Here is a 15070-nt window from a genome sequence, read left to right as displayed (position 1 = left end):
TTCTGTCTTCTGGATTAATGTTTGCAATAAGTCATACATAAAATAAAATTCATGCATGAGTTAATGTTATGTTTGCCCTTGCCACGCTATAAAATTGCTCAAAAATGAAATTGCAGGAGTTTGACAACTATGTAAATGTTGACCGTAATGGAGAGTGAAGAATCTAAACTGCTATGCAAACTCCATTTTATTTCATTTTTTCTACCCCAAATAGGCACAATCAGGGGTGGGATTCAAATTTTTTAACAACCGGTTCTGTGGGCGTGGCTTAGTTGTTGGGCATGGCTTGGTGGTCATGTGACTGGCTGGGTGTGGTCAACTCAACATCACTCACATCGAGGCATGCATCTCCTCACCTGGCCTCTCATGACTGTGAGGATGCTACAACAGTTGTAAGTGTGAAAAATGGTCATAAGTCACTTTTTACAGTGCCATTGTAACTTTGAATGGTCACTCCACACAAGCAAAGTACCAGCAAAGGAGGAAAAAAAACTCCAGAGAAGTTCCAGAGACAGGAAGTCCAGTCCTGCCAAGAATGTAATAAGGGTTAACGGAGAGGCAGTTTCTGTAAGCAAAACCAGAATGTTTCTGTTAAGTTTGAGCAATGAGAGGCTGAACCAGAGCATGAGTGCAACAGTACTTTATTTTACAAATAAAGGGCTGACCGTGCTTTACCAAGCCTGGAACTGGCTCGCAGCAATCAGCAGCCAGTTGGACCCCGCAGCCTGCTTTTATAGCTGGCTGCTGGGGAGAACTGACCAATGGGAATGGGGAATAACGCCCACACAAAGTGAGTGGACCTGAGTGAGAACTCCTTGAGTCCTCAGGACATAACACCCCTTCCCCCAGATGCGAACACGCATAGTCCTTGAGGTAGATGGGGGTTTGTGTTGGCGCCGGGCTGGCGCAACTCGGGAACATTGTCTGACTGTTCGGTATCAGTCTGTGACGGTTGAGCTGGCATAGTGTCGCCAACACTCTCTCTGGACTGGGCATCCTCGGAAACCACCGGGTTGGTTTCTGAGTCAAACTCTCGTGGGTTGGATCGGTTGATCAACTCTCTGGGCGCTGTTGTCCGAGTTTGGGCTGACCGGAACGACCGCTGGCGCAGACTGGTCACTGGGTGCGGTGTGGCTGGGTGGCGGATGGGACGGTTCCCTTCGACTGGAGACTCTGGATTCTTGTTTGCGAGGTTGCTGAGGCGCCTTCTGAGTTGGTCTATGTGTCTCCTCCAGACGCGCGACCATCCTCCAGCCTGACTCTATATGATCTCGGCCCGGTGACGGCGGTGACCTCGCCCGGAATCCAAAGTGGGTCCCCAGCAAAATTCCTTGCGAATATCGGCTCCTGTAACATAAAATGTCTAACCCCGAAGTGGAAGCAGGGGAGAGTCAGGGCAGTATTGTGGGTGCAGTCTATCTAATACAGTCCTCAGGCGCCGGCCCATCAGAAGTTCCGCTGGGGACTTATTGGTGACTGCACAGGGGTTGAGTGCTGGCTCATCAGGAACCGTGAGAGTTTGTGGTGCCAGTCATCTCTGCCAAACCTAGCGAGGGCCTCTTTGGTGGTCCTGACGGCCCTTTCAGCCAACCCATTACTGGCAGGGTGAAAAGGGGCTGTGAAAATGTGGCGAATGCCCAGGTTGGCTGCAAAACGGCTGAATTCTACTGATGCGAACTGTGGGCCATTATCGGAGACCATGGAGTCGGGTAGTCCATGTGTGTAACGAACAGGCGCGTTAACACGTTGGTGATTGCTAGTGTGGTGGTCGTGGATAGCTGTGCCACGTCTATCCATTTGGAATAAGCGTCCACGACCACTAGGAACATCTTTCCATGCACGGGGCCGGCCAGATCGATATGGATTCTAGACCAAGGGCGCTGGCGCTCTCCCATCTGGTAGGGGTGGCGATGGGGGAGCAGGACGGGATTCCTGGCAAATGCTGCAGGAACTTACCCAATTGACAATGTCCTCGTCTAGACCCGGCCACCACACGTAGCTGCGTGCCAACGCCTTCATTCTCACAATGCCGGGTGTCCCTCGTGCAACGCTTCCAGGACTCGGAGTGCACGCAGCGAGGTCGGGATGACCACTCGAGTGCCCCACAGTAGACAACCCTGCAAACTGGACAGCTCCTGCATGCGAGTCTTAAAGGGTGCGAAATTTGTTATCAACATTGCCTCCCGGCCACCCCCTCCTCACCCAGTCGAGCACCTGGGCGAGCGTTTGGTCTGCCTTGGTTTTGGCGGCGATGTCAAGGGCGGTGATGGGCAGGTCCAACTGGGTGATTTCAAAAATGGCATTGACAGGAGCTGGGTCTTCAGCCGGAGCGGGTAAGGGGCAGCGACTGAGTGCGTCAGCGTGGGATAGAGTTTTGCCGGGCGGTGGATAAGTTTGTATGAGTAGGCTGCTAGGAAAAGCGTCCACCTTGTCATCCGAGGGGAGAGGACTTGAGGTGTCTGTTTGTCGCGGCCAGTAGGCCCAGGAGGGGCTTATGGTCGGTGACCAGTTCAAGAAGTAGCCAAAAGGAATTCGTGAAACTTTTTCACGGCTGCAACAACTGCTAGGGCTTCCTTGTCTATTTGGCTGTAATTTCGCTCCGTGGCCGAGAGCGTCCTGGAGAAAAAAGCGATGGGGGCCTCGGCGCCATTGGCGAGTCGGTGACTAAGGACCGCCCCAATTCCAAAAGGGATGCATCTGCTGCCAGTACTAAAGGAAGGTTGGGGTGAATTGGATGAGCACTGCCTCTGACGTAAGTAGTGATTTGACGGCGTTAAACGCCTGGTCTTCTTTGTGCCCCCAGTGCCACGGTGACTTTTGTCTAGTAATCTGTGTAGGGGTTCGGCTACTGAGGCTTTATGGGCAAAAAGGATGCATAAAAGTTTAGGAGTCCCAAGAAAGCTTGTAGCTCCGTTTTGGAGGTCGGTGTGGGAGCTTCGTGGATCGCCTGACCTTGGACTCCAGGGGGGTGAATGCCAGAGGCGTCAATTTTATAACCCAGAAAGTCCACCTGTCTAGTGGCAATGGCGCATTTTTCTTTTTTTTTAACTTGAGGCCATGCTGTCTGAACCTCTCTAACACTGCTCGCACTCTCTGGAAGAGTTGGGGTCTGTCCTGGCCGAGACCAAGATGTCGTCCGAAGTAGGGTACTACACCAGGGAGGCCCTGTAAAATCCGCTCCATGAGGATTGAAAAATACCCGGGCAACACTTACGCCAAATTGGAGACGCTTGCATCGGAAGGCACCCTGTGAGTGACGATGGTCTGAAGTTCCGCTGTTTGGTTATCAACAGGGAACTGTTGATATGCTTGAGACATGTCCAATTTAGCAAAAATACTGCCCGGTTCGAATGTGTGCAATAAGTGCTGAATGACGGGCACGGGGTAGGCGCTAACTTGTAAATATTTATTGATTGTTGTCTTGTAGTCCGAGCAAATTCTCAGGCTACCATCTTTTTTGAGGGTGTGACAATGGCGTCTCCCACTTGGCGAAATCTGTTGGCTCAATGACCCCTTGTTTTAGTAGTTTATCCAATTCAGCGTCTAGTTTTGGTCGAATAGCAAATGGAACTCTCGTGGTTTTAATCTGATTGGGACTGCCTGGGGGTCAACGGTGAACGAGATGGGGTTCCATTATAACACCCCAGCTCCTCGCTGAACACATCTGCGTAGTCAGCGAATAAGGAGTCAGTGTCTGAGGTTGAGACAGCATGGACTCCTGTTAACCCTAGGCCGAGGTGGGGAAACCAATCGAGCCCCAATAAGGTGGGTAGATTGCCGTTAACTACCACTAGAGGTAGGTGGCCTTTAAAAGCTCTAAAACTGACAAAGAACTTGCCTCTGCCGATCACGGGAATGGCCTTCCCTGGTAGTCCTTCAGACCGAACTGGCATCTCTGAAGCCGGGTAGTAGATAGGCTGGGGTGGAGTCTCTTGAGGGTGTTCCACGAGATTATTGAGAGCGCTGACCCTGTGTCAACCTCCATGTGGCACGGTTTACCTTCTAGGGAAACGGAGAGAGAAATTTTACTAACAGAGTGGCAAGTACGCCTGGCAAGGCGGTGCGTGCGACAGTTTAATACTTGCCTCTGTGGTCCCGAGTGCGAGGACGGGGGTCTTTGTGCAGCGCTTTGGGGGCTTGGCAGACTCTCGCAATGTGCCCCTCTTATGGCAGTTGTTGCAAACGGCTCCTTTAAACTTGCAGGTGGCCCTTTGATGTGATCCCCACAGGCTAGGCACAGGGTGATGTGCTTGGGTGGACCGGTGTATTCTTGTTTGGCCCCTACCTGCGACCGTCTGTCATTGGTGAGGCGGTGGACGTCGCTCATCGTTGTGGCCTTCCTCCGCTTCCACCTCTTCGGAATGGACTGGGAACGCTGCTAGCTTGGCGCTTGGGCCCTGAATTTCGGTGGCTGAGTTCGTTGCTAGCTCGGCTGCTAGGGCCTCCTCTACCGCTTGCTTGCGAGGTTGAGGTCTTTTTAGCTAGCAGTCGCCTCTGTAGGTTGAGATCCTTGACCCCACAAACCAATTGATCGAGGAGCATGTCCTCCAGGTATGTTCCAAACCCGCAGTGCAGGGCTGCTGTTCTGAGGGCGGCCATATATTGATTGATGGTCTCCTTACTTGATTGCTTCCTCATTCGGAACGTGAACCTCCTGGCGATTTGTGAAGGCCTGGGAGCGTAGTGGTTTGTGAGGATCTCAAGCAACTGGACCACGGAACGTTTTTAATTCTCTCGGCGCCTACCCGAGTGCTGCAGCGGTATCGAATGGGTGGCTCCGCAGTAGATTAGGAAATAGGATTTTTCCGATGCTCTCCGCATCCGACAGGCCGACCGCATCGATGTAATGATTGAACGGTTCTTATACGATTCCCACTTCTCTTCGTCTGGTTTAAACGCCGGGAATACTGGATTGGAACTCATGGTGCTGGAACGGCTGGGCTACCTGCGGGAGAAATCTCTCTGGGACTACGAACAGCTGCGTGAGTTACTAGTGATATCAGCTCTGGAGAGGTTTTTGCTACCTCTCTTTCTCTCTCTCTGGGTTACCACGTTGGCTGCTAGCCGTTGGAGTGTCTTGATTCGCGCCAAAAAAAGTGGGCGTTAGTGACTCTCTACAGCGCTGTGCTGTGATTCCTACTGGCTCGAAATTCAAATGACACCCGTTTGAATTTGCGCCAAATGCAGAGCGGCTGCGGCTCGCAGCGCTTCACTTTCCCGTGAGCGAGGCTAACAAGCGGCTACAGACGCTTCTAACTATTTGACTCAGACCGCTTTCTCTGGCTGCGGATCTGCGTTTCCTTGTTGCCAGCCGATCGCTCTCTCTGGGCTGTAGATCGGTGGCTAGTGACTCAGCGGTTGCAAGGTGCTTCTGGTAGCCATCCCACCCCCGGTCGCCAGTGTTAAGTTTGAGCAATGAGAGGCTGAACCAGAGCATGAGTGCTGCAACAGTACTTTATTTTACAAATAAAGGGCTGACCGTGCTTGCCAAGCCTGGAACTGGCTCGCAGCAATCAGCAGCCAGTTGGACCCCGCAGCCTGCTTTTATAGCTGGCTGCTGGGGAGAACTGACCAATGGGAATGGGGGAATAACGCCCACACAAAGTGAGTGGACCTGAGTGAGAACTCCTTGAGTCCTCAGGACATAACAGTTTCCTTCCTGCCTTCCTTACAGGATTAGGCCAGTAATTTCTAACAACCGGATCTCTGAACTGCTTAGAATGTTAACCACTGGTTCTAGTGAATAGGTGCAAACCTGTAGAATCCCACCCCTGGGCACAATACATACTGATATGTTGGCAACATGCTATACAATTATATTGGTTTTACTGAAATGTCTTCTTTTCTGTGTCCCAGTCTGCAGATCTGCTACATAGTTCTTAAATGATCTTCAGAATACATGTTGAAAGTGTAACTGCCAATGAACTGCATCAAATCCTACATAGGGAGCAACTCTTAAACAGGTGAGGATTGACCAGGATAGGAAAATCTAAAAGTAGTGGAGTAAACATGGTAAGCAGGGTGTTAATAGGTCACATATATGCAGTTTATTTTTAAGATTCTTTGAAGCATTTAAACACTATCTCACGTTTTCTTATCCAGTGTAATTTGTAATGAAGCTTATTTTCCATCCAAAATAAGGCTGTGGATTTCTATTTTATGTTCTGCCTTTATTTGTTGTGTATGCACGTACTATATAGTTGCACTTAGGACAGATAGATTTACTATGTGCTTTGCAGAGGAGTAAATGAAGTGTGTAGAGGTCTTCATATTTATTTTTATTTATTGCCTTTTCCTATCAGGCTAATAGTAGTAGCTTTCCAGTTCCCCAAGATAGCATAAAATATGCAGACTGCAACTTTATCCACTCCACAATCCTGTCCACTCCAGTGATGCATGGATTCTATCACTCGATTTCTGGTTGGTTGCATCTATATATAGTTGCATACCTACTGACTGTCCTTAATTTTCTGAGACCTACATGTTTTTCACATGGTCCTGCAGCAAAAAGTTACAATGAAAACCTTACACCAAAATATCTGAACATCAAAAATTTTCTACCAGCATCTCCTTCCATTCTTTTCAGTTTCTTATTGATTTAATTTGGCTTTTGTCAGCATGCTCATTTAATGCCTGCTTTATGGAAGGGTTGTATTCTTCTAAACATGAACTTTTAACAGTCAGTTAAGGGCAAACCCCTTTTATAACATGAAATGACAAATTAAGAACATTATCCAAATGCTTTCTATTTGCAATATAGGGCTGGTGAAACCTTAGAAATGTATTATTTGTTTAAGCAGTGGAAGAAGTAGAGGAGAGAGAATAGTGAATGAGTCTAACTCACTTTAGTAAATTTCTTAAGTATGCAACTTGAAGAATAAATTAAAAAATATTTTTCTTCATGCTTTGTATCTATATTCTGAGTAAGCTGATAAGAAAACTATTTGCAACTACTATCCTTCCTTGCTTCTGAATGTGATATAAAATCAGTATCTAGATAGATCTATATAAAGATCTTCCCTTTAAGTTTGAGAATCAGAATATATCCTGGGAATAATAGCACACAAAATAACCATATCCTCCTCTCTACTATATTAGTAAGTGGTTAATTGGTCTTTAGTGTATCCGGGTTCTGCATTGATGTACAAACATCTTTGATGTGTGCATTTTTAAATTGCAACTTTCTGTAGCTGATTTATTTTTATATAGGATTATTTTCCTAAAACCTTTTCTAGAAAATGGAAAAGAGTACTTTGATGATTGCTACATCACAAAGTCAGAAAGAACGTCCATTTCTAAATGTCAGTACAGTAATATCTGAGAAGCAGAATGTACTTGGAAAGGAAGCCTACTTATATTAGCTATTTTAAAAAGACCACAGATGAGAGAGTCCAAAGAAAGAAAATATGAAGTTGGAAGGAAAGCAATTCAAATTTCTTTCTGGAGTCATCATGCTGTGTGCAAATGAGGGATGGTCTTATTTAATTGCCTGGATCAATGACTCATCTTCTTGTGTACTTTGTGCAATATGACATAAAGTTTCAAAATTTTAAAGTATGTGTCATTATTGTGTCAGTTTTCTTCATTGGGTCTGATATTTGTAATTAGGTAAATTGTTCCTAGACTGTGTCATTAATATTGTGGTTTTATTCACATGTCAAGCTGAACAATAGTGTAATTTATTTGATTTTGGCTTAGTGAACTAGGTAGACTCAGTCATTGTCATTGATCTACAATAGTTTATAGTCTCACTTGTTCTTCAAATACACACCAGAGTGTTTTTATGTGCTGTTTTTGAGACTATGCCGGTTTATCTTGTCATAGGTTTTCTATAACTGCCCAAGAATAAAATGTTTTAGCGTCTTTGATATCATGATCATCAAGATTACTGTATAGCACAAGGAACTTCACTTGCAAATCAAGGGTGGGCGACTACAATGCTACTGCTGTAGAGTATCTTGCACATTTGAGGACAAATATTTTTAGTTGACTTTGGAATCATTCAAATAAATGACAGTTGTGTTGTGACTTACCCTTTTGATATTAAAAAGTAAAGAATGCCTGTTAACATGCAATTATGTTTTGGTCCCTTTTCCCCAAATTCTGTCCTTTTGGTTAAAAAAATGGTTTCTATAATTCCTTGCCATATGCTAACACATCTTAAGGACACAAAGTTAGGATTGGCTAGTTTCATTCTATTTATTCATTATTCATTCTTGTATGTAAACTTCATAAGTTTACATACAAGAGGAGGAATGAAGGCTAGCATACTAATCTCTCTCTCCTTCACCAGCTGTAAAGCTAATTCTCAAGTCCACAAAGTGGGCACCTTCTCTACAATTAATTGGCTTTCAATTCATTGATAGTTTTGATTAAAAAGATTCCTATGGAATCAACGAACATCTGGAAAATGTTCATGTTGTAAACAAGAGATTCATGCTTGCATGAAATACTTGTTGACTCATTACCAGAGCAGTTTAATAATTGTATGACTGTAAATTCCAACCATAGTTTTTGAACTGTATGATATCATGTTTATTTCCTGTTCTGCACATGTGCCTAGATATGATTGGTGGGATTATTAATCTATCTGGCCAACATTAGAAATGGTTGTTGGCACATTGCATTACATTGCACATTGCATTAAATCATGAGAATTATTGATGGTTCACTACAAGAGGTGTTATATGTTAATAATGGATTTTCAGTTATGGGTTTTTCAAAAGTGAATAGGGGTATTAGCATAATAATGGATAAAGTATATGAATTGAGTAACGACTGGTTTAAATCTCTTATCACACTGACCTCAGTGTTAGGTTTCATATTGCATAAATTGGCACATTATTTAATCCACTAGACAAATATTCTAAGTTGATCAGTTGGATGATCGCCAATTATTTAACTGGTTAAATATTATTGAATATTCCAAGAAATCAAAGTGATTGTTTCTCTTTTTGTTTTAGTAAATCTTTATTAACAAGAATAGAGTAAGGATAATTTGTCCTAGAAAATAAAGTAAAACTTCTCTAATTTTTTTAGTAGTAGGTAATAGAATCCATATCCAAAAGAGAACCCTCCCCACTTAAAATTACAATGAAAAATGGAACTTCAGTTATGCAGAGTTTAGATAATTAGCATCTTGATAAGGACAAGCATATCAGTTTCTAAGGAATCCAGTGGTCCATAAAATGCTATCCTACATTTTATAGCCTAAAATGATTTCCATTATTTAACATTAAACATTAAATACCCAGACTAGGTTTTTATCTTAGAATATGAATCTGTCTTATACAATTCCTATAAAGACTGATAAAATTATATATGTGGAAAATCCTTTGAAATATTAGCTAAATTCTAAATGTTAAATTAAATATCTGTCTTTTTAATTTTCAAGAGGATTGCATCTAGACTACCTGTAGACAATTCTCACAACTTCATTTGGTGCTTGCTTACACAGGTTAGTATACAGTTTTGACTAACATTCAGTAATTTACTCGTCCACAGTTTTTCATGATCATCAGCTAGGAAAATGGCCACATCTGGAGGTCACTAGGGTTGGGAATAGTTGTAATAAAATTGAATCATAGAAAGAACATAATCTGTGATTATGAATAAACATGTCTAGGTTCGGTGTCTTATTTTAATTATTTTCCCCAAACTCTCAGCATTACTCTGTATACCATACAGCTTAAGCCAGGTTGGTATAAAATCCAAAGACATTTAATAATACTGTCTAATTCCATTTTAAATGTACAATAAAATGGATGTTGTATTTAAGATAGGCAATATTTGTATATCAGATTTATCCCAAGGCCAGATGACACCATCCCTCTAAGGAAGCTTATAGGGAAAAAACCCTCACCTACTTCCTATATGTTCATTGAATCTATTGGATATCCTTCCATTTTAAAGATAAATTATTTGGAATAAACACTACTATTCATTTCAATTCAGTATTATTGCTCTTCAGTCAGTGGTAACATTTTTTAAAGACTTTCTTACAGCTGTATCAAGCAGATTTTAATAAACCCCTTTTAAAAAATTTGGTAGGTTCTATTTACTGGATCAACAGAAGTGATCCAAAATGCCTTTCACTGATGAGCAGAACAGTGACTGTGATTCTTCTAGATCTTCAGAAAGTGCAACTTCTTCATCTAGTGACTCTGAATACTCAAGGCAAAGTTTTACCAGTGATTCTTCAAGCAAACCCAGTTCTCCAGCCTGTAAGTAAGAAGCACATACCAGGGATATGTGCCTCTGAATTGCCAAAAGGGTCTGGGATAATTTCAGATTGAATATGCAGATCCTCCTCCACTTTGAGGAAGATATGGATCTTCCAGCCTTAATTGGGCATTTGTAGGATTTTTGTCAAGGAGGACAGTGTAATGTCCTTGACACTTCTAGATTGTGTCCTCAGAATAGTCAAGGTAACAACTTCCCAAATTGTGCAAAATTTCAGTAGTTTCCTGTGGCAATTGAGGCCGGCCATATTTTAGAAGGTTTTTTTTAGCTATCTTCCATGACATCATGCCAAATCTTGTGGGTGAAAGAGATTGCCCGAATATGAAATTATTGTTAATTTATGACCAACACAGGTTTGGATCCTAGCAGTTGCCCATCTATTGATGGTAGGCATTAGTAAAAATATCATGAAATACTTCCTTAAATTATGTTTATAATTGCTGTCTGCAGAGATATGCCAGCCATATCCTTAGGTACCTTTTGAAATTTTACAGAATGCTTCTGTTGTCCTCCGGCTGAACTAAACGATCACCTTAGAAAAGGTCCAGAACATTCTATAATTTATGGGTGTGCTGAAAATGTAATTTTGTGCAAAAACATTTCACTAAGATGCTTGGAATTTTTTACTTTGAATAGAATGTGTAATTTCCTCATTTTAATTCACTTCTGCTTAGTATTTATTTACTCACTGATTTTATTAATACATTCTCAGTTGGATTTCTCTAATAAAATATCTTGCAATTGAGTAAAAGAGGAAATAATAACTGTTGTAAAAATAGAAACAAATAGCATGCCAATAAATAGAAAACATTCAGTATCAAACACCTATATTTAGATACATTTTTAAAGAGAGTTTATTAATTGACTTCAAAGAGCAAGCAATTTCTGATGTCCAGAAATCAGAATTGGCCTTTTCACTAGACAGAATGGGCCAACTGTGGATAAAACTTGATGCTGTGAAAAGCATCTTGAATCTCTGATTTCCCAAAAGTGCTTTTTCAAGAGGCAACTGTGCAACTGAACTTTCTTGTAACAAGAAAATCCAGTTGCTTCTTGAAAAAGCACCTTTGGGAGAACTATGACCTGGATGACTGAGAATCTCTATATACACTTGAATCTCTGGTGTTAATCTGCTTCCTTCGAGTAAAGTTACCATTCTTGTTTTATTTTTGTTGTCAAAATAAAGTACAAATGCCAATTTGATTAGCTTTTGTATAAAAGCTCAAGGAGAAAGGAGGATTTCTCTGGGCAGCACATATTAACCAGGGCTTGCTGAATAAGGTACAGTTGGCTGATTGATTCCATAAACCATGGTTTCAGCCACAGTAGGATACCAACTGAACATGCAGGCTAAAACAAAGTGTACTATGGCTGAGTATGGTATATGAACCCAGCTATAGGATGGTGGGGAGGCTCAATTAACTTGTCCTAAAGTTAATTTCTAAGTTAGCCTGTTGCTCAGGAATAAACACTAACGTCCTGTGATAGGAACAATGATAGAGCAACAAGGACTGACAATTTTTGAATTGTATTTTGGGTAACAAAATCTCCTGGCTTGGAATTTGCAAAAAAAAGGGGGTATTTAGTGAAAATACAGATTCAAAGTAAACTTTTTTAAAACACTAAGTAAAGAATCCGCTCATAAATGTAAAATATTTATCGGTTTGCATGTCAAGTCAATGTGTCATATGTTTTATTTCTTGATTCCAGCAACAAGCCCTCCCAAAATGGTTACATTTGATGAAATGATGGCAGCTGCAAGGAATCTGTCAAACCTGACTCTGGCTCATGAAATTGCTGTAAATAAGAATTTTCATTTGGAACGCGTAGAACACCCGCAGAACAGGTAGGCTCAGGTTTTTTAAAAGATGGGGGGAAAGGGGAGCCAGTTTTTAAACAGATCAACAAGCATTCACAGGTGTTTTGCATAGTTTCAGGGGTCCTTTAAAATGTTCATCTTTTGATACAGAATGTATTCTCAAAAAAACTAAGCAAGGGTTTTTGTTTTTTTTCAGGCTAAGCTTGTGAATCAAACTGATAAGCCCATGGGACTTAAACATTGCTACTTAAAAAAGAACTTGAATTAACAGTATTCCTGTAAATACTGGCTAGGGTTACATAGAACATAAATCATGGCCTCCGTAACAACTGCATTGGTCCATTTCACGAATAATTGAGCCCTGATCTTTCATTTATAAACTGCTATGGCTAGGATCAGGGGTGGGATTCTACCAGTTCGTACTGGTTTGGGCGAACTGGATGTTAAATTTGCATCTGGTTCATCAAACTGGTATTTGAACCAACTGGCTGGCCCCGCCCTCCCCTCCCCTCCCCTCCCAGGAGTCTCTTCGTGGCCCATTTTTGATGCAGGGTCCACACGGAGGCTCTGGGAGGGGGTAAAACGGGCCTTCTGGAAGTACCAGAAGTCTGGAAACGGGCCTGTTTCCAGCTTCCGGGGGACCTCCGGAGCCCAGGGGAGGCTGTTTTCGTCCTCCCAGAGGCCCCAAGGAAGCCTCCAGACCCCTAGGAAGGCAAAAACAGGCCCTCCTGGAAGTACCGGTAGGCCACACCCACCATGGCCATGCCCACCCAGCAACTGGGCAGTGAACCGGTTGCTGGGATTTTTGAATCCCACCCCTAGCTAGGATCTTTCTAGTAATGAAATGGTAAGTCATTTCCTCTTAAGCAGGAACTAGATTTGACTTTTGTAGTTTTAGCACTTTGCTTTCTTTGAATGCTTATACTTTCCTGTCTTTCCCATCTCACATTTGACAGCTTGCCTGGAAGGGTTAAACAAATTGTACATAAAGCATTCTGGGACCGCCTGGAAGAAGATTTGAATGAAGACCCTCCAGAGTATGAGCATGCAATCAAACTGTTTGAGGAAATTAAAGAGGTGGGTTTTTGATCCTGCTCTCTCAAGCTAAGTTTGTTTTTGTCTTGTTGATAAGCAACCATGGAGCAGGTCCTGTACCTTGGCATTCTGTAAATCAAAGCTGTAGATATAAAATGCACAGCCTCTCAAGTTATCCCTGGTCTAATTGTCCTTCAGGTGTCTTGACCATGATAGTTGGGAGAATGGTAAAGTTGAGTTTGAGCACATCCAAGATGCAACCAGAGTGGGGAAGTCTGCTGAAAAGTTTTATAACAGACGGAAAGAAATGATAAGAAAATTTTGTATGTAGATACATGGAAGCTTGGCATGTTTTTTCTTTTTGTTTATGATGGCGGCCAGAGGCAGAATTATACAAAAATTTAATGGCGGACAGAGGCAGAATTATACAAAGATTGATGGCATTCATTGTAGCACTTCTTCTCTAATACTTGTTCTTATATACAAGGAGGCATGGTAGGGACCAGTATTAATGACTAGCAACTGTTAAATATTTCAGTAGTCCAGCTCTCAGATGAAAAATGATTATTTGGCCAACTCTTCCAATATTTCCCTACAGTGATGTTAGACTCTAATGTAGCATTGGGATATATTCAAGGTGACCAAAATAACTGCTCAGCTTATCCTGTGAGTGCTGAAAGCCAGTTAAAAATGTGTTTGCCTGGCAGGCTTTGCCTGAAAGTTATGTGTGTGAATATTTGTATGCTGAGTACTTAAACAGGGCCTGCTGATACGACTACAACATTTTACCATAACATTACATAACATTATTTTGTATTTTTTAAAGGTTTTGCAGTGGGTGGAGATGGGGTGTCTGTGTACAAATGCATATCTTTGATTCAGTGTTGCCTCCTGGCAACTGCTTGGGTTACTACTCCTTGTACTTTTGTTGGCAAGGTTTTTCAGAAGTGGTTTGTCATTGTCTGGGAGAGAGTGACCAGCCCAAGGTCACCCAGCTGACTTTGTCCCTAAGAAGTAGAACTCATGGTCTCCCCATTTCTATCCTGATGCCTTAACCACTACACCTAACTGACTCTCTTGTTGTTAGTAGAACTTGGATGTATTAATTTGTTACATTTTTTAACTTCCAAATAGGTCAAAATTGCCTCCATTGTTGTCCCCCACAACAAACTGAACCAAAATCACTTTGTTGTTAGCTTTGTGGCCACTTAGTTCCTCCAAACAACTCATTTGTGAAATAATCTAGATGTAGAATAGCAAGTACTTGTTTTGCATCTAGGTCTAGCATCCCCCATCATTTGAATTAATAAGTGTATAGAGTGACTTCAAGTGGCAAGATGGGCAGGACTCATAATTGCTCTTTAAGAGGGAAGTTTGGCATGTGCAACATAAAGCCACAGTTGTTGAAATTCCTCCTAACTTATAGTATCAATTGGTTCTTTCCATATGTTTCTTTGGCCACATGAAACACACATTTCTATTATGGGTCATTAATTGCAATTTAGTTGACTCCTGGTTTTAATCTTGCAGATCCTTCTTTCTTTTTTGAACCCGGGGGCTAACAGGATGCGCAACCAAATTTGTGAAGTCCTCGACACGGACCTTATAAGGCAGCAGGCTGAGCACAATGCAGTTGATATCCAGGGTCTTGCAAACTATGTCATTAGCACCATGGGGAAGCTGTGTGCTCCAGTAAGGGACAATGATATCAATCAGTTAAAGCCCACTGGGAATATTGTAGCATTGTTGAGGTTGGTATGTGATTTGCTTTTTAACATTATGTGGTGGTTAAAAGAATGATCTGAATCAATCCTCCCCAAAATTTCAGGTGTCTTTTATACCATTTAGAATTTCCAGCTAACATGGCTGTAGAGTCTTTCCATTTGTCTTTTACTGTGGGTAGTAAGACATCAATAATACCTACCATTGACTAAAGCATTGCTAGCTGAGGAATTATGGGAGTTGAAGCCCACC

General features: G+C 42.3%; 1 protein-coding gene across 1 annotated transcript; it reads left to right on the top strand.

Annotated features, from left to right (window-relative positions):
* The first annotated feature begins 5855 nt into the window (after positions 1 to 5855).
* LOC148123861 (T-complex protein 11-like protein 2) lies at positions 5856 to 15057 on the top strand. The gene is made up of 6 exons (XM_087918622.1): positions 5856 to 5963; positions 9395 to 9457; positions 10051 to 10223; positions 11953 to 12088; positions 13018 to 13138; positions 14627 to 15057. Exons 3-6 carry the CDS (start codon positions 10085 to 10087, stop codon positions 14894 to 14896), a joined length of 666 nt encoding a protein of 221 aa, XP_087774748.1. The 5' UTR covers positions 5856 to 5963; positions 9395 to 9457; positions 10051 to 10084; the 3' UTR covers positions 14897 to 15057.
* The last annotated feature ends 13 nt before the right edge of the window (positions 15058 to 15070 follow it).

Source organism: Pseudonaja textilis, unplaced genomic scaffold (assembly GCF_049901715.1).
Source record: "Pseudonaja textilis isolate UNSWEBS1 unplaced genomic scaffold, rPseTex1.2 PTEXCTG160, whole genome shotgun sequence".
NCBI classification, from domain to species: Eukaryota; Metazoa; Chordata; class Lepidosauria; order Squamata; family Elapidae; genus Pseudonaja; species Pseudonaja textilis.
The sequence above is the reverse complement of the archived record's forward strand: the minus strand, read 5'-3'. Positions and strand labels throughout refer to the sequence as shown.